Genomic DNA, 18,818 nt, shown 5'->3' with positions numbered 1-18,818 from the left:
TCTTTAATGCAGGATGGAAACTTTGGAAGGCTTCTCCATCGGGAGCTGTTTTGTAAGACCACCCTGGAGTACCGCAGAGCTCAATGCATCCCTTCAATGCCATCCCCACCACTGCTTCCAAGAACTTCATTAGATTAACAGGGCTGACCTCTGGAGAGGCAGCAGTTTTGGAGGGCTGTAAGATATCGTTTCAGCCCCATTAAGTGACTTTGTCATAGAATCTTACGGAGGGCCCAGCAATTTTGGTGGGGATGCTCTAGAAGTCCTTGGAGTAATTACAAAAGGCTTAAATGCAGGGAGCCCAGTTATTTTTCCACTGCCTTAATGCCTAACCAACAGGTAAGCTTTCAAATACATACTGAAAAGGCGTCCAGCAGGAAGCAGCGCAATGGGATGATTTCTGCTCCTAAAGGACTCTAGGATGCAGCAGAGAAAGGGAACCAAGAGAGGACGTCTCCAGATGACGGTACTCACATTCTAACCAGAAACCAAGCCTAACAGCATGCAGATGTTCACCAGTGAATGTAATTCATCGTGTGGCAACAGGAGTCACTAGCAGAACGAGCCTTAAAATCTGGTTTCTCTTTCTAAAAGATCCTGTTCAGCCAGAAGCTGTTGGTCTGGGCACAAGAGCAGGATCCTGCCCTGGCTGTGTTCCCTCAGGGCTCCTTCCAGCCTCATTCCCCAGGAAAGCCTGCACCTGCAAAGGTCTGCTCCTGACCCCAATCCTCCCCATACTGCAGGAAGACAGAGCTTTTGCCCTCCACGAATGCTGAGCATGTGCTCCTGAACAAGGCGGGGTACCGCGCTGCTGCCATGGCCCTCACCCTGCCTGCCCCCCTGCCGAGGCCCACGCTGAGGCGGCAGGGAGGGGATGGCAGAGCCAGGCCTGGCTGCACACAGGGGTGCTCGGGGGAGGCCCAGCAGCCCCCAGCCCACACTGAGCGCGTGACAGGCACGCAGGACGCTCCCTTGATGGGAAAAAGCTTGGCCCAGGGGTGGGGAGCCCCGTGCGGACCCCCGCGGGCTGGCCTGAGGCGGGACCCCCTGGCTGCACCCACGCGAGCAGCGAGAGCCCAACAGGCCCGCGCCTGAGGACCTGGGACCCACATAACCCTTCCCTCCCTCTCCCCACACTGGACCCTGCCCTGAGGGGCCGTGCCCACCCCTCTCTGCACCGCCACCGCCCTGCTGATCACATCCTGCTATTTCTGGTTTCCAGTTAGCCCTCCCGCAGCTCAGCCGGGCAGCGGGGCCCACCCTGGGCCTCCCCAGCATGGCCGGCTGTGTTCCCCAGAGCAAACCCCGGCACGGAGGAGCTGCCCACTGCTTCCAGCTGAGCCTCAAATGCCTCCCCAGGGCAGCTATCTCCTAAAACTGACTTTTAGGCACTTCCTAAAGTGGACAAACCAACTTTTTTCTGCCTTTTAATATTCTCCTCCACAAAACTCACATCCTGTCCGCAATACTTCTGGCTGAGCGGCTGCTTACAGAGGCGGCTGCTGACACATCTCCCCGGCTTTATACAAACTGCCTGTGCAGACGAGCATCTAAACAGGTGAGGAGGAAAATCCCTCCCCACCGTGTCCCCGGCAGGATGGGGTGGAAGCGCCAACGCGCAGACAGGAGCTCAGCCCTGGGGCAGAGGGCTCTGCGTCGCCTGATGTAAGGAGCTAAGTTTGGAGAGAAAAGTCCCACAATGGGCAAAACTTCATGGATTATCTTAGCCGGTGAATGAGTAACAGAGGTTATGTTCTCAGGCGAAACCCCTGAAGCACGCAGGTGACAGCAGCGGCACGCGAGCGAGAAGGGCTGTGCTCAGAGCCCAGGCATCTCCCTCAGCATTCGCTACGCTGCAGGCGGCGGAGCCAGGATCCAATCCATGGTGCTCGCAGAGGGACGGTGCAATGCCACATGTCTCCCGGTCTCCTCCCAAATTTGTTTTCTCAGTCATAAAAATTATGGCTGGGTGCCAAGTTCCAGATGGAAAAGAAGAAAAAAAAAAAAAAAAGTCCAACACACACAGCAATATTCAGGAGCATCGAAGACTTTAGCTGCATGAATTCAAAACAACAGCCTGCCTGCTCAGATAAATGAATGAGTGAAGCCGATGAAAACCTGGGCACTGGGTCAGGAATGCAAAGCTGAAACAGAGGCTCTTGCTGCAGCTCTGCTTGGGTAAAGCATTCAGAGAGCTCCCGCACCCCTGCAGCCTCTCCACCCGCACAGGGAGGCCGGAGGAGCAGGGCTTAGAGCTGTCACTGTCCCTTGCCTTGGGAATCTTTCCTTTTCCATGCAATGAGCCACCCGAGCACAGGGACACAGCCTCCACCTGGCCCCAGATGCTGATGCCAGCAGTGACTGCCCATCTTTGCAGAGGGAAACGAGGAGCAAGGGAACACATCCTGAGCACTGGTCTGCAGCGACAGGGCTCTGCGCTGGCCCTCTATTTGTGCACAGGCAGGAACAAGCATGTTTGCTGGGACCCGGGTCATGCATTAGCACCAAGAAGGCTGGTCATACCCGCCGGTCACACACGTCCCCTTGCCCATCCCCTCCTCTCGACAGCTCTGCAGGGAGAGCTCAGCGAGCAGCCCAGGGAGGGCGGGTGAAGCGGCACAGGGCACTGTCACTCGGACACGGCCACAGCTTGCAGCAGGCAGCTCCCAGGTGACACGGGAAAAGGACGTGAGGGACGTGTGTGACACCATCAGACTCTGCCCGTGCAGAGGTCCCAAAGGAGCAGGGCAGGAACTCATCCTCACACTGGCTGGGTTCTCCCCTACCTAAACCAGGTGCTTCCAGTCCCATCCCCCCTCTCCGACACAGGAACTGCGTACACTAGAGCATTAAGAACGCAAAAGCCGTAATGCCACAAAGAGCGCCAGCTGCAGTGTGGCACACAGGGCCTCTCCTCCCACCCAGATCAGCAGCAGCCGCCGCAGCAGGAGGCAAAGCAGGGATCACCGGGGAGCAGCAGACAAGGGGGACCAGGAGCTGGCCGGGAGCAGTCTCACCCCCACTGCTGGGTTAAGGCTGCCGTGAACACACTGAGAAACCTCACCTAGAGCAAACCCACAACGCTGGTACTGGCATGCATCTCAGCAGCACTCAGCAAACAGTCTGGGCAGCTCTGCAGGCAGTGCGGGGGCTCGTCTTTCCTTTCTTTCTTTCAGAGAACACAAGGCACCAACATGCACACCTTTACTTCAATAGAACAATTGCAGGGGAATTCAAAACCCAAAAGAAAATAACTTCTCCAGCACTGGCAGCTCCAAGGCTGACACGTTGCTTTCCGTGAGAGCTCCAACAGTTTTGGTTAAACCACCCAGCACTTGCCAAGCAGCTGGACGTGGCTCCTGCTGCCTAATCTGACTGCTCACAAAGTGGCTGACATCCCATGTTACTGTTATTAACAGCTATCTGGGGACCCAGCTCCAGTGAACACGGTGTTATCATGTTCCTTCGGTGGGCAAGTGCTCATGCTGCAAAAATTAACGCAAGTGCCACTGGCCAAGTGGCCTTGCAGAGCAACATGCTCTGATCATCAGGGAGCACCATCCAGCAGCCCTTATCAGACCCACCCTGGCTGAACACAGTCGCATTGTTTTGAACCAAAAATAATCACCTATTTTGCACCAAAATAAAAAATTCCTTTCAAAAGGAGAGTGACTGGCCTGACTCCCTCCCAGGTATATTCAGGTTTGATCCCAGCATCACTACAGCCATGAGCCTCCGGTGGCTTGGAGAAAGAGCTAGCAGATGTGCCTCCATGCTTGGGACATCTCCCCATTTCCCAGGCTCCCCGATACATGGAAATCCTCATGTACTTGGAGTGGAGTCACTGAGTCCGGAGAGCAGAAGGGAAGAGGCCAGCCGTCTCCCACACTGCTTGCCAGCTGTTGGCTCGTCCCACCAACTGTATCCCATGCCAAGGCTCTTAAAATCACAAACTGAACTGAAACACTTTTGCTCACTTCAAAATCCAACAGAGTCTGGAGCTGGTGGAAATCCACAAAGAACAGAGTGGATATGCACAGACAGGGAGGAAAGACAAGGGGCTGTCGGAAGCACCCACACCCCAAAGTCCCAGGGGCAATGAAGCAGCACAGCTATTTACAGACGTACTGGTAACTGTCATGTCATAACCAAACCAACAGCCTGTGCAAAGTTAACCATCTACCCACAGTTTTAAGAAAAAGTGGGAACATTAATTCCTGCAATTATAGCCTACTGAACTTAGGAGGGGAAAAGGAGTGAGCAATTTTACAAGAGCCCTATTTACAGGCCTGATACGTACCTCAGAGGACAGGGAAAAGTCAACAACAGCCGTAACTCTGCAGAGCGATGCTATCGAAAGCACCTGCTTGAGATGCAAATACCCACCACAGCTCAGGCTGCTCTGGCTCCAGCCCCCTCCTGGGGCACCTCTCTTTGCTGCTGCCCTCAGCATTCCACATACCACCAACACAACAGGCAGGGCGGCTCTGACCCATCCTCTTCCCTGCAGGGAGCTCCACACACTTGCCAAAAGTGCTCAGAGCGGAAACACACCTCTGCCCTCTCTCCAGCCTCACAAGGTCTTTATTTAAACAAACTGCCCCCGTCTGCCCTCTCACTACCTGGCATAGCTCAGAGCTTGCACACACTCTGCTGTACCGCAGCACTGGTCTCCAGGAATAGAACTCATCTGTACTCTTCTTTCCAGCTCACTGAGTAACCAGCTCTGGTGTGAGGACAGTGAGCAGAAAAAAGTCAAATGCTCTGAAACTCAGACTCTGTGCTTGCACAGATCAGGGTTGGGGCAGACGGGTTTTGCCTTGGACACCCCAGTCAGATAAAAGGCACATGAGAGCCATGACCTGGACCAGATGGGCACTGTACCTTAAAAGAGAGAGATTTTCCTTTTTTTGTTTCCTTAGTGGTAGATAAGAGTTCAAAACCCAGTATTTTTCAGCAAATAGAGTGACACGATAAGTAATGAGAGTTAAACACAGCCACTGAAATGAAAGTTACACTGATGGCAGCAGATAGATACACAGCTCCCTGCGCAAGGCACCCTCAGCTCACGTGAAACCAAGAGATGCATTTTCAAAGCAGCCCGATACATAGAAGTGTTTAAAACCCTCAGACAGCTTTGCAAATCACCACCACCGCTTTTTTCCCTGAGAGGAAGAGGGAAGGAAACAAGCAGAACAGACTCCCAGGAGCCACGGCTCAGCCCAAGCGATTTCCACGCAGCTGCTCGGCTACCGCTGCTCTCCAGAATCACATTCTCCTGGAATTAAGTTACGGCACACTTTGGAATAGAAGTGGTTTGCAAAAATCACTATAATTCTGCTCTGCAATAACTCCTGTCACATAATCTTACCGTGGCAAATGGACTTCTTGCAGACCAAGAAAACCCTGCACCCAGACAGCCCTGCCTCCCTTGTGCGCCATCTGTTTTGGAGCATGAGCGGGTGCTGCTGGAAGGCACGGAGAAGCTCTCTGCTTCAGCGCTGCAGCAACAGCAGCAGCAGAGGAAAACAGGAAAGAAAAAAAAGGGAATTTGGTCATTTTGCCACAGCCTGGATGTCTTTGCTCACGCTGCCAGCAGCAGTACTCAATCCAGAGCTCAGTTTCATCTGGAAAGGGGGTGCTCATGCCAGGGGAACAGGCTGACGCTTCAGCCAGACACCAGGCACAGTCGCGCTGAGCCAGGCCTGCAGAAGGGGGGTAAGATCCTGCACAGCCCACAGACATGCCAGCTCCCTGCTGCCCGGCTCATCCCCACTCACCGCCATATACGGTCGGCAGCCTGCATCCCGCGTTTTGGCAATGGAGTCCACGAGCTGTCCGCTAATGCCGAAGTCACAGAGTTTAATATTTCCATTTCTGTCCAGAAGAATATTGGAAGGTTTGATGTCTGCAAGGGAAGAAATTTAAACCGCTAAGTCACGGCTGGAGGTTTCAGTTTCAGGAACAGCAGCTGCAGAGAATCAACACCGGCAGTGCTGCGCAATCACCATTGCCCCTTGGTGCGGGGTGGGCAGGTGGTGACTGGACGTGCTCACCGCCGCTGAGGATCCTGAACGGGAGCAAGAGGAGATGGAGCCAGCCCCAAACACGCCACGTGCCCATGGGCAGAGGCAGACACCCAATCACCTTGAAATCAGGCTTTCCTGGAAACCCACAGACCAAAGGGGCAATGAAATAGCAACTGTGGCCACACTTGTGCAAACCTGTTCTCACACTTGGGGTAGCATACACGCTAACTACATTCTGACCTGAAGGAAAGGCCACTTAAAAATCCTTTCAATTGTTTTTGTAGGCAAGAAGAAGAGACATGAACTCACCTCTGTGAATGATTTTCAAGTTTTCTTTTAAGTGGTTTAGTGCTTTCACAGTCTAGGAAAGAAAAGCAGATGAAAAATAAGCAAATGTCATAAGATTCTTGTGATTATTAAACATTTGGAGCTCCAAGAAGGGGGAAAAATCAATTAATATCTTTGAATATCAATGCTGTAATACACCATGTAATAAAAGCATTTTTCTCCCAATCTTTCCTGCAAACACAAGGTGATATAAGAGAGGGCACGTGCTTAAGTAAACACATAGCACTTGTAACCTGGAAAGATCCCATTCTGGGAGAGAGGAGCAAGAGGTGAAGTCAAGCGATTTCTATTGTTAATTATCTTGAGTAATAACTTATTTCAAGCCCTATGGTGTACTTTTTCAGTAGGTAATAACTGTTCCCATTCCACTTGCTGAGCAGCATCAGTGTGGGGAGCAGCAGAGGAAGCTGTTCTCATTTAACCATTCACCATCACATGAAAGAGACACTTAAGGAGCCTGACTTCACAGGATGATTTACAAAAAAAAAAAAAAACAACTTGAAAGTTAACCATTTTAATTCATTTCACTTCTGCTAAAAAGATGCATGAGCCATCAAGGCAGCCTGTTAGCTGCAAGAAGTGTCAGCAGGTCCAGGTAGGCTCAACACTTTATAAAGATGCTCCTAAGAACAGTGAAGACAGTTTTTCTCCCAATATCAGGCACTGAGCAGAATTTTCCCATATCCTTTCAAGAGGTTATGGCTTGAGACTTGCTGAGCACCTTCCTGTCACTCTGACAGCTCAGGACACCAGCTTACTGCAGCTTTCACATGTTGAAGGCAATGCAGAGGCAGTTTGCCCATCTGTCACCAACACAGCACGGCTTCAGCATTCACTTGTTTGCTCACATTTCCCCCCGTTAGTCCTGAACAGTGCTTCACCTGAGCAGCCCTTTATCGTCCAGCAGCCTCGCTGAACTAATTCATTTAACTCAGCCTTGGTTTTTTATTGGGCCAGAACTTCCAGGTTAATTCAAGAAAACAGCAACCAGGTTCACCCCCTGCTGAAGACCCCCTTGTACTTTAGGGAACCTTTGCACAAGGCTACCAGAGGTTTTTCTGAACTGGACTAGCACAGCATACCCTGCGGAGATCCAATGGACTTGACAGATTTTTACAGGCAGCAGAAGGATAGAGGTTTCGGGATACCTTTCAACACCCCTACCTCCACAGCCCAAAGCCAAAAGCTTGCCCTGCAGGGCCAAAACTTGCCCTTGTGTTTAGATAACTAAAGGTTCCCTTTAGCACAGTCAAGGATAATTTTACACGGCTCTTTAGAGGGAGACAGCAGGCTCCGTGTACCAGGGCTGCACTCGGATACCCTGGCTGGGATTCATCTCACTTCACCGCCTAAGGCACCATGAGATGGGTACTCGGCTCCCGTACAGAGGCACCAACCTCTCCCCGCTGACTCAAGAGAGAGGGCAGGCAATTCACCGAGACCAGACCCTTATTTTCAAATAGTTTGGTGGGGTTCACATGTCCTGGCTGTAATGCCCAATCTCTTGTTCCCTGAACAAGCAAGGGAAGAGGAGACAGCTCATCTACCTTAGACACCTTCCTCAGGATGGGACGACCTGTGCCCAGTTTCCACTGATGGCACCACCAGTGCACGTGAAGTGACCCCCAAGTAGGGGACTGGTGCCTATGCTGTCAGCACCAATGTTCAAGCAGACAGAGCAGGAGGTTGGACCTGGGGTCTCTGTATGAACAGACTGCAGACCCCAGGACTTGCTTTTCCATCATGCAACATGCTACAAGAAAGTCAGAGTACACTCAAGGATCATTAAAACCATGGTGCAATACACCAGCAGCAGTTCTGCTGCACGCAGTTCAACCAGCTTTCTCACGCGTGATTGAAAGATCTGAATTTTTCACATTAGCTTCAATAACACAAAAAGGTTTAACAAAATACTCACAGCTAAAGTGATTTTGCCTAGGATTTCTTCTGGAATAACATCATCTAATACACTATATACATATTTGTAAAACTTATCAAACGAGGTAGACATGAGCTCCATACAGATCCAACAGTCACCCTGGAAAGAGAAAAGAATTTGTGTTACTGTCAAGATAAAAACGAAAAACAACAATCCAGAGAGCATAAGGAGATCCCCTGAATCCAATCAAATACATTAACAACAGCATGCATTTGACAGGAAGGATGGAATTAATCTTGCTTAATTTTAGCAAGGGAAAACTCACCCTTTCTACACACCTCTCCCCCACTCCAGTCACCAGCAGAGGCACCCAGCTGACCAGCTCAGACCTGATACTACATTTTAGATGCCTGAACCTAGATGAATCCATGTCTCAAAAACTATCTGGCTCTCTAGAAAGCTGCAGGCACAGGGAAACACCAGCATGCACAGAAAAACTGGAGAAAAAAAAAAAATCCCTTTGGTTTATGACTACCCTGCAGAGGACAGAAGACATTTCACACAATGTTTGGAGATATCATCTAAGCAAGAGAAAATGAAAATAACCTAAGTATGTGGGGGGTTCTGTTGATTTGCATCCTACAGTGACATAAATGCAGAGAATTGTAAAACGTACTAGCAGCTGTGTTAAACTAGCTTAAATAGCATGAGAATAACACGTCTTTTTATCAAAGCGCCTCTTGAGATCTGTAAATCAACCCACTCACAATGGATTTGCTGGGAATGGGAAACGGATCCCCACACTGCAGAAGGACTTCATCTTTTGTTTCAGTATGTACCAATCATAGGGTGATGGATAGCTTAGCCATGGATTGATCTTAGCTATTTTACCTTTTTTTTGGAACATTTGACCTCCAGACCGAAGCCTGACGACAGAAGGCTTTGCAGGAGCTACTTCTGCAGACTCTCATGCCCTTCAGACAACTCTTCACTGCTAGGAATCCTCAAACACTAGAGCCAGGCCTGTCCCCACCAGAAGCTGCATACTCATATCTGTCTTCTGCAGGTTGTACCACAACGAGTGTGAAAACTGCTTTAGCTGTCAAAAGCTAAGTGCAGAGCGGAGTTGAGTAGTCTGGTTGTCTCTTCCCGGCTACATTCTGCCTAAAACATTTGTGTAAGGAACAGCAGCTCGTGCAGGCAGCGCTGCCCCGGGCTGCCTGGGTGGCTCCCAGCAGCAGATGCCTGGCTGGGCTGCATGCCTCTGGGATATAAGCAGTAACAAACAGAGGAGAAACTTCCCCAAGTAACTATCCTACAGAAGGCAGATTTTTCCTTACTATACAAAACACAAACCAACTGAACTCTATGTTAACATATGGAAATGAAATTAGGAAAAAAACCTAGGGATGGACACGCTGGAGGTGCAGCAAAGCCCTGTGCTCCCATCCTGCACACCCCAGTTACTTCTATTTGAAGCAGCCTCCTGGTGCTCATGAGAGCTGGGAGCAACCTTGAGTTTGGTTTAGACAACGGAAAAGCCTGCAGAGCCACAGGTTGTAAGGCCAAAAGGGCTTTTCTGTCGCTCAGAATTACCTCCCGTGAAGCACAACCCAAGGAACTGCATCTGCCAAGGTGCCTCCAGGCCAAGTGCTTGGTTTAGCGGGAACAGACGTGCCCAAGGAAGGTGCTGTCAAACACTGCACACTGGTACCAGCGGAGGCAGAGGTGCCACCAGCTTGGTCCTGGGCTGCTCACATGCACAGGGCTGTTTTCAGCAATACAGATAGCAAGCTGCCAGGAAGCATCCCATGTGCCACCAGCGTTACAGGTGCTGCTGCTTCAGTGCCAGCGAATCCATCGCCGCCTCCTGCCAAAGGAGAGATGCTGCGGCCAAGAGGAAAGCCCGTCCTTAAGAGAAGAGAGGATCTGCTTTCCTAGGAAGGGCTGAGCAGCTGCTGACAAAGGCAACTGTGGATTCAGAGCCATGAGCAGCCCCATTTCACACTGCCCATTTGGCACCAGGCTTTTTACATCAGCACAAGGTAGCACGGCAGCTAATGTCACCCACCCAGGTCTGAGCCCAGAAAACACACATTTCACCCAAAACAAAGCAGAAAGGAATGATGGAAAAGGTGCTGTGTCAGACACAGAAGTAGGGACACCCCAGTGAAAGAGCAAGTGGAGCACAGCAGGAAGAGTATTTCCGAAGGCACGGAGAAAGGCGAGCTCAGGCTGCTAGAGAACGGAGTACTGGCTATGGATGGATTCGACTGAGGATCTGTTCAGATTTAAGCTACAAAAATGAAATTAGGCAACACGTGCAGAAAATTTCCCCTTTCAGCACTGTCAATACCTGCAAAGCGGCATTTCCATACTACCGAGAGTGGCTCAGAGAAAGCAACGTCGATCCAGCGCTAGTGATGTGCATCAACCAAATGAGGCTGGAACCACACCAGACCCTTAAGCTATCTGTAGTGAAAGCAAACATGGACTTGCTCTACTGGCTGCAGGATCATTCAAAACATTTCTTCTGTTTTGACCAGCTTCATATAAAAAAATAGTTACTGCACAATATTATTGTTATTGTACTGAGACTGCAGGGGATGGGATTTGTTCAAGAATGCCAGAATACTACTGTCCATCTGCAGCCTCGTGTTTATGTCCAGTCACACCAGTATTGTGTCTTCAGTCACCCAGGTTACAACGCTGGTGTTGGTACAGCAAAAGCAAACCTCAGTGAAACAGGGAACCTTATCAGAGCCATTACCGGAACAAAAGCTTCACAACACGCTCTGCGCGTCTGCAGGGTTGGGATGTGTGTGTTACCAAAAACTCAAACAAGTGCAAAAAATTGTTATCCAGTGTTAACTTAAACATAAAAAAACCTGTACCTGATCAAAAGCATCAAAGGAAAGACTTGGTTTACTTGGTCTCCTGAAGTATATGCCATATAGAAATCCCGGATGCGGGCATTTATTGATCTGGTAATATTAAAATCTACCTGATCAGCATGAATTCATGTCAGCAAGATCAATGACAAACAATGACGACTGACCTTTCCAATTATGCGGCTTCATTAAGGCTGGTGGCAAGATGCGAAACTCTACAGGTTCTTATTTCTCCCTGGGACTTGAAAGGGCTTATCTGTTGGCAAAGCTCATGAATTTTACTGAGAAAAAAAAGGCAGACTAGCAGGGATGACTGGGTACTGGTCACCCAGCCCCCTTTTTGATCAAATACAAAAAAGTGCTGATGTGCGTGGGAAAGTTCTGCTTCACTGGGAATTGCAAGGACAAAACCATCTTAATGAAAGTTTCTCTTTAATGTATGCTTTTAGATCAGGTTGATATCCAATTTATAAATGACAAAAGAAGCATTTTAATTTTCTCCTCTAGTTAGAGCTATTCTTCCGAAGAATATATTTTAGTCCTTACTGAGTATTAAATTACCAGATGCTAATGCACATCTTGTAGGCATTCCAAAAAATGTCCAGGAACACCCTGCACGTTCCATTCAAAACATCATTGCCCGTCTCCAGGACATCCACAAAAGCTGATTAACCAGCGACTGGGATGCTTCAACTTCTGAGCACAGTGTCCCGAGTTCCCAGTCGACAACTGAGCATGTCACAAAGATGCCACCCAGCTGGAACGCAGCTTGGCAGAGAAGGACCCCGGAGTCCTGGTGGGCACCAAATTGCCCACGAGCCAGCAATGTGCCCTTGCTGCGAAGAAGATGAACAGTTCCCTGGGCTGCACTAGGCAGGCCGAGGGGGGTGATCCTTCCCCTTGCCTCAGCACTGGTGAGGCCACACCGGCAGTGCTGTGTCCAGTGCTGGGCTCCCAGTATAACAGATGTAGAGCAACTGCAGAGAGTCCAGCAAAGGGACACTAAGATGACCGAGGGACTGGAGCATCTCTCCTATGAGGAAAGGCTGAGAGAGCTGGGACTGTTCGGCCTGGAGAAGAGAAGGCTCAGGTATTGATAGACATTGATGAGATCTCCCTGAGGGGAGGGTGCAAAGAGGACAGACTCTTTTCAGTTGTGCCCAGTGAAGGGACGAGAGACAATGGGCACAAACACACAGGAGGCTCCCTCTGAACATCAGGAAAACCTTTTTCCCTAGGAGGGTGACTGAGCACTGGCACAGGTTGCTCAGGGAGGTTGTGGAGTCTCCATCCCTGGAGGTATCCCAAAGCTGTCTGGACATGGCCCTGGGCAAGCAGCCCTAGGTGGCCCCGCCTGAGCATGGGAGTTGGACAAGGTGACCTCCGGAGGTCCCTTCCAACATCCACCATTCTGTGATACCAGTACTCAAGGCTGACCACGTTAGTGCACCACAGGGAGTGGCCAACGTTTTATGCAAGTTGCATCTACACTAGTGAGAGAGAATGAAGAATGCCATCACCCTCACATATCCTTATGTGACACAGAGGACACTTTTCCTATGGACAGGGGACTGCTCACGGGGACAGATGACTTGAGTAACTCCAACATAGCCAAAGATTTCCATAGAAATAGGGTGTTGTGCATCAATGGCAAAAAGAGCAAACATCCTGTATCAACCAATCCAGGACACGTCCACAATTCACACCAACATCAGCACTGTGCTACTGACACATCCTCACTACCTCTTCTCTTGTACCAGCAGAAGCTCCCTACAGGCTAATTTACCTGGCTTCCCAGGCATGTTTTGCAACTTGCAATGAATTTTTCATCGAATAATTTTATCAACTGTTGAGCTTGTTGGTTTAAACTTGGCTTGGCTATGCTTGCATTGGGTAGGAGTCACTGCTGAGATCCTGCATCAGACAAGGCTTTTTTCCTCTGCCCCCCTTGAGAATAAAAGTAGCAGAACAGTTACTCTGAAAGAGCAATTAGCGTGGTCATGATGAGTAACCAAACATCCCCAGCCTTACAGGTACTGGCTCAAACTAGATTAGCTGTAAAGCACCCAGCAAGAACACACAGAAGAAAATAAGATTGTTTCTTTCTCAGACCTAAAACCTCTCCAAAACTGGCAACATTAGGGGTGAAAGTCTCGGGGCTGCCCAGGGCAGTCCTGTGGCTCAGCCCAACACTCCTCTCTCCTCACTAGAAGAAAGTAACTCAAGCACAATCTTTGCAGAAATCCTTGCAATCAGCTTTTTTTCTCCCCCACCTCACAAATACCACTTTGAGAGGTAACCAGCCCCTCTTCAATACAGCATCTCTGCTGGCCGGTGTGGAAAGCTCTGCGAGCATTTGCAGCAGTCAGGGCTCTCACTGGTGCCGTATGGAGAAACCAACTGGCTTCATGGGGCCTGGGTGAACCTCATGGAGTTCAACAAGGCCAAGTACAAGATCCTGAACCTGGATCGCAGCACTCACCAGTATAAATAAGGACTGAAGGATGAGGGGATTGAGAGGGGTTGGACTCTATCTTCAAAGGTCCCTTCCATCCCAAATCATCCTATGATTCAATGATTTTATGATTCATCAGCCACCGAATCCCTTCTGCTGCCAGTGTAACCAGGAATACAGCCAGGGGTATAACCAGCCCTTCTGCACTTCCCTCCAGGCCTTTCTCTTCCCGATTCTCTTCATTCTCCAGCCTTTACTGGATGCAACTTTCTTCTCTCTTCTGTTAAGCAGTCAGGCTGTAGACATGGAAACTATTTCAACAGCCACACATTACAATGCCGGTGCTCAGGGATTCTGCTATTGAAAAAAAGCTGGATTTCTTCCACCTAGGACTGTTGGGAGAACCAAGTCGTAGAGCAGTCTGCTCAAGAGCTGCACTAGCAGACCAAGGGATGCTGTAATATCACAGGGAGGTACAACACAGCGCTGTGAAGGTTACAGCTTCATCCATGAGAGCAGGAGTGAGCAGAGCGCTGTCCCATGGAGCACCTGACTACAGCACATGCACTATCCGGTGTCAGTGCAATGAAGCCCCTTATCCACGCAAAGGCTGAAACTCTCTCTTCTACTTTTTCAGCTTTGTTCCTGTTTCATTAAGCAGGCAATTTAATCTCATCTAATGGGTGCCAATAAACTCAAGCAAAGTCCCATACCTGGCAATTAACTTGTCGGTTTTGGATTGTTACACATGACAGTATATACACAGACATACATAATAAAAGAAGGACATCCCAAATTATTAAAGAACAAGAAGCAAATAATACATGTTAAGGTGCTGCCTGATGAGGGACAAGCAGGACCTGTTCCCAGAAAAGACTTTCCCTATCAGAAAGTGACTGCTGAACAAGTGAGACAGAATGACACTAGGGAAAAATATTTATCTAGTATTTTTTGTCTTTCCAAATCAAACTTTTCATACCCACTGAGGCTGCCACAGTAACTTGCCTGTTTACAGTTACTTTCCTGACTGCAAGCTGGGACACTCGTCTGTCTTCAAAATAAGACCTTGGACAGTTTTGTCCCATTTGGTGTAGTACTCCCACTCCTCAGACTGTCAGGATTCAAGAGCTGAGCTCCGCTTCTCCACATCAACAGCCTCTGGAAGGCTACCTGCCTCGCAGAACAGCCCAGCTGCCCTGCTGCTGTTCCTGAAGCTGCTATAATCTTCTTGACAATCATCTGACTGTGAAAGCCACCTACTCAACATTTAAGCTTCTCTACTCGACATTTAAACTCTTCTAAAGAGGCTCAATTGAAGTCTTTCACCTTTCAGGAGCAGGCAGAAGATGACTTCCCATCTGTAGCTCCATCCGTCCCTGAAGAATCTGAATCCTGGCTCAGAGCAGGCAGTCCCAAGAGGATCTGCATTCTAGAACTTATTTCCTTACTTTCCACCTTGAAATGCTGAAACAAAGACCTTTGTTTATATGTGCTTTGCTGCAGGACTTCCTGAGAAAGGTTCAGCCTTTAGCAACGTCCTATTAGCTCTTACACTCCAGGACTGGTGCAGCAGTGACCTGGATTGTTCACAGTTATTTGGGAACAGATCTGCTAAGCAGAGTGGGGGGATGAGACCAGTTCAGACATACATTCTTTTTGTCCCCTTTCTGTGCTTCTCTGCTGCCACACTTCCATAGCTTTAAAAGATGTAATTAATATCAGAACATGTAATTGATATCACAAGACAGGAAACTTTATCCAAGCGCACCAGCTCACCCTGTGTACCTCTGAGGTCTGTAACTTAGAACATCACCTCAACAGTAAGGGACCGAGGAGAGGGGAAGGTTGGTTTCATCTCAGAACCATTGATGCTGAGGGTGGGGGAGGGAAAGGGAATTCCAGGGACCAACATGATATAACCCAGAGTGCCCTCACTGAAAGCTGTCCCAGACGGAGCATGGAAGGAGCTCTGCCTGGCTGCAGAGGGACAGGATTTTTCGACATGACAAAGGGTGCAGCAGAAGCCAGGCTGACGTTTGGGTTTTTATCCTATTTCTGTATTTATACTTCCATCTCAGGATGTGCCTAGAGCTGCAGAGGGGCGACAGGCTTGCACAGCTCTGAACATGTTGCTCATCAGCATCTGGCAAGATACCGCCTTGCCCAGAGACTTTTCTTTACAACAGCTGACAGCCTTCTCATTTGTATTTCAGCAAAGCTGGAAAGATCCAGCCAAGGCTCAGGCTCCACACTTGGTAGAAGCTTGTAATGTGTGAACATGGACAACGCCTCCTGGCCCAAAATGGCTTCGTGATTAAACATATAAGAAAAAGCAGAGCATGGGAAAAGGAAGGATTATTATCTATATTTTAGAGACCTAGATTTAAAGCCAGAGGAGTGACCCAGTAAAATTACAGAAGCAGACTCTCTAGAAGCAGGAACTGAATATTCAGTCCCAGACTTTTGCTTTTGGGTGACTACAACACTGACCCTCTTTCTCTAACAGCTTCCCAGTAAAGCCCCAGAAGACTGCACAGGCTGCTATGCCTGACAATATGCAAAGATGACTAATGGCCAGTACATCTCTATTTTCCTTCTTCCCTTGAGTAGGTGTACTGGATTTGGGCTGCAGTAGGGGAAAACATGCAAGGCTACAAGTCTACTCCCCTACACTGTACCAGCTTCAACACCAGAGCAACTACAGGATGGGTAATAATCCACTCCCACAGAAGAGCTGCTGCTCTCTGGAGGAAGGGGATGCTGCAGTCAGGTTTTGACATTGACCTTCTCCAAAACTCTTGCTCTTGCAAATGGACCAAGTGCTTGCAATCCCGTGCTGCTCACCAGCGTATAATCCTCTTCTTGTGCCTGTACTGAACAGGCTCAGCTCAGACTGATGACTGGCCTCCATCCACGGCACAAGACTGTTTGGGCTGCAAGGAGCAGGCCAGCTTCCCAACCGTTCTGAGTGGTCATTTGAAGCTAGATTGCAACAGGCCTCGGCAAAGCACAAGGAGATAGAAGGACACCTTCTGTGGCCCTGCAGCATAATATCTACCTTAAATTACAGTAAGTAGACACTAAAACAGTCACGAACGTGCAGTGATTAACATCATATTCCCACCCATGAACAGCTAAAGTATGTCAGGATTGAATGTGGTCAGCTGACATAGCATTCAATGCTCTAATTCTGATCTTCACTTGGAAGCACCCCGATGAATAACTCACTCCACAGCACACGCTATCTAGGTGCATAAAAGGGGCCAAGCAAAATTACAGCCCCTACGCTAGCTATTGCAGATACTGCTCCTTTCAAGAACAGTCATGCAATTTTGGTCTCTGTCCCAAAAGGACAGAATAGAACTGGAAAGGATGCAAAGAAGAGCAAGAAAGATGATCAAAGGTCTGGAAGGGGTTCTGTGTATGACACAGGCTGGCACTTAAGCAGGCTCAGTAAGACACAGCAAAGGGGGAATATGGCAACTGTCCATAAAACCCTCATCAGCCTGGAGAGGATGGATAAAGATCAACTGTTTACCACCTCTTCAAATACAAAAACTAGGGGAAGCACTAGGGGCATCACTCGAAACTGCAGGATGAAAATTCAAAATGAGTCAAGGTGATGGGCTTCCGAACGAGGGGTGGACAGCCGAGGGAAGTGCCTCTCAGGGAGCAGCATGGATGCAAAAAATATACTCAAGCGGGAACTGGACACTTCCATGGAAAAGAAATCCAGTAAGCACCACTCAGCACAAAGACAGCACATCTAGCTCAGCAGACACGCAGCTGCACATGACTGAAGGCTATGGCGAGGTATCACACACGCTTCTGCAAGCGGAGCCTGTGGGTCATTGCCAGAGACAGAACACCCCACGAGGAGCTTTGGTCTGACCCAGCATGGTTACCCTGATTTATCTGTAGGTACAAACAACTTCAAGACAGATGCACGTCAACCCAGGCTCTGACGCAGCCTGGATACGTACACACATACATCACATAACCCTACGGGGAGCTGTGACTACCATCACAGCAGCCACCCACCCTCATTACAGGGACACAGGTCACATCTCACAGCCACTGACATGAACCATGCTCGTGTCCAAGCCCAGTGCCACAGAGCTGTGCCCAGCCCGGCAGGATACACTCTGCATGGGGGAGCCACAGACCTGGAGCTCAGCAAGAGACAAGAAAAGCAGGAAAGATGGAGAGACTGAAATAGGCAGAGACATAACGATGAATGGGAACAGCATGTCTGAGCTCAGCAGCACCCACACGTCTGGGTCTCCTGGTTAAATATCCTTGACTAAAAGTGGAGAGCTAAGAAACCTGACATAAATTAACTTTCTCCTCCTTATTGCAAGTTAGAAACTGAAAGCAAAAAAAAAATTAAAAAAAAGGTAAAAACCAAACTTTGCTATGAAGGAAGCAAGTTTGGAGTGCCCACCTCTCTGAAGAGCGCGCCATAAAACTGAACAATATACGGGCAGTCACTGCTTCGCATTACTACATCAAGGTCCATCAGAAGCTGCTTCTGTTCTTTTTCATCCACTGTCGACCGAATTCTCTGAAAGAGGAAGAGTGGCAGAGACTTTATCACTTACATGCCATTACTGTATCCTCAGACCCGCTCCGGGAGAAACATGCCAGGGACCCCAAACCCAGGGCTGTGCAGGCAATCCCCAAGGCATGCTCAGACACACTCTAGAGAATTAAACTGTGCTCTCAAATAAGAAACCTAACTAAAAAACCCTAAAGCCATTTAATTCAGACTATAAAAACCCCAGTCCTCTCATGAGGATCAACATTTTCAGATGAAATGCCAGAATGAATTTAAAGAGCAGAGATTTCATTGAGATCTACAGCAAACCAACATATTCAGGCTTTCATTTCCAAACAAATTCCCACACCATTCTTAGCCATGTTGGATACGGCTTGAAGGCTGTTTTGAAATTCAACCAAGGAACTTCATGTTTTAAATTTCTAAGACAAGCACAGAAGACAAAAAGGCTCCTTCCACCCTGCCTCCACCATGGCTGGCGAGGTGAAAAGGGACGATCACATAACTGAGGGGACACATTGTTCTGGCAATGCTAATGGAGGGCAACAGTCTTGTGAGCTCTTCTCATAAAACTAACAATTCTTTATCTGGTACTGGCCTAGGGAACATTAACACTATATAAAATATTTATATATATATATAGAAATATATAAAATAT

The 18,818-nt window shown here is 48.8% G+C and overlaps 1 protein-coding gene across 1 annotated transcript in view; it reads right to left on the bottom strand.

The window, feature by feature from the left end:
- The window catches only part of MAP2K4 (mitogen-activated protein kinase kinase 4), a gene marked incomplete at its 5' end in the record, with an annotated part of 32,508 nt that extends 14,342 nt beyond the window's left edge, over positions 1–18,166 (bottom strand). The window contains 4 exons of the mRNA XM_010078539.1: positions 5,781–5,908; positions 6,339–6,390; positions 8,296–8,415; positions 18,047–18,166. Coding sequence (XP_010076841.1) covers positions 5,781–5,908; positions 6,339–6,390; positions 8,296–8,415; positions 18,047–18,166 — 420 coding nt within the window. The remainder of the gene's footprint in view (positions 1–5,780; positions 5,909–6,338; positions 6,391–8,295; positions 8,416–18,046) is intronic.
- Positions 18,167–18,818: the final 652 nt, after the last annotated feature.

This window comes from Pterocles gutturalis, unplaced genomic scaffold (genome assembly GCF_000699245.1).
Source record: "Pterocles gutturalis isolate BGI_N339 unplaced genomic scaffold, ASM69924v1 scaffold5823, whole genome shotgun sequence".
Classification (NCBI taxonomy): domain Eukaryota; kingdom Metazoa; phylum Chordata; class Aves; order Pterocliformes; family Pteroclidae; genus Pterocles; species Pterocles gutturalis.
The sequence above is the reverse complement of the archived record's forward strand: the minus strand, read 5'-3'. Positions and strand labels throughout refer to the sequence as shown.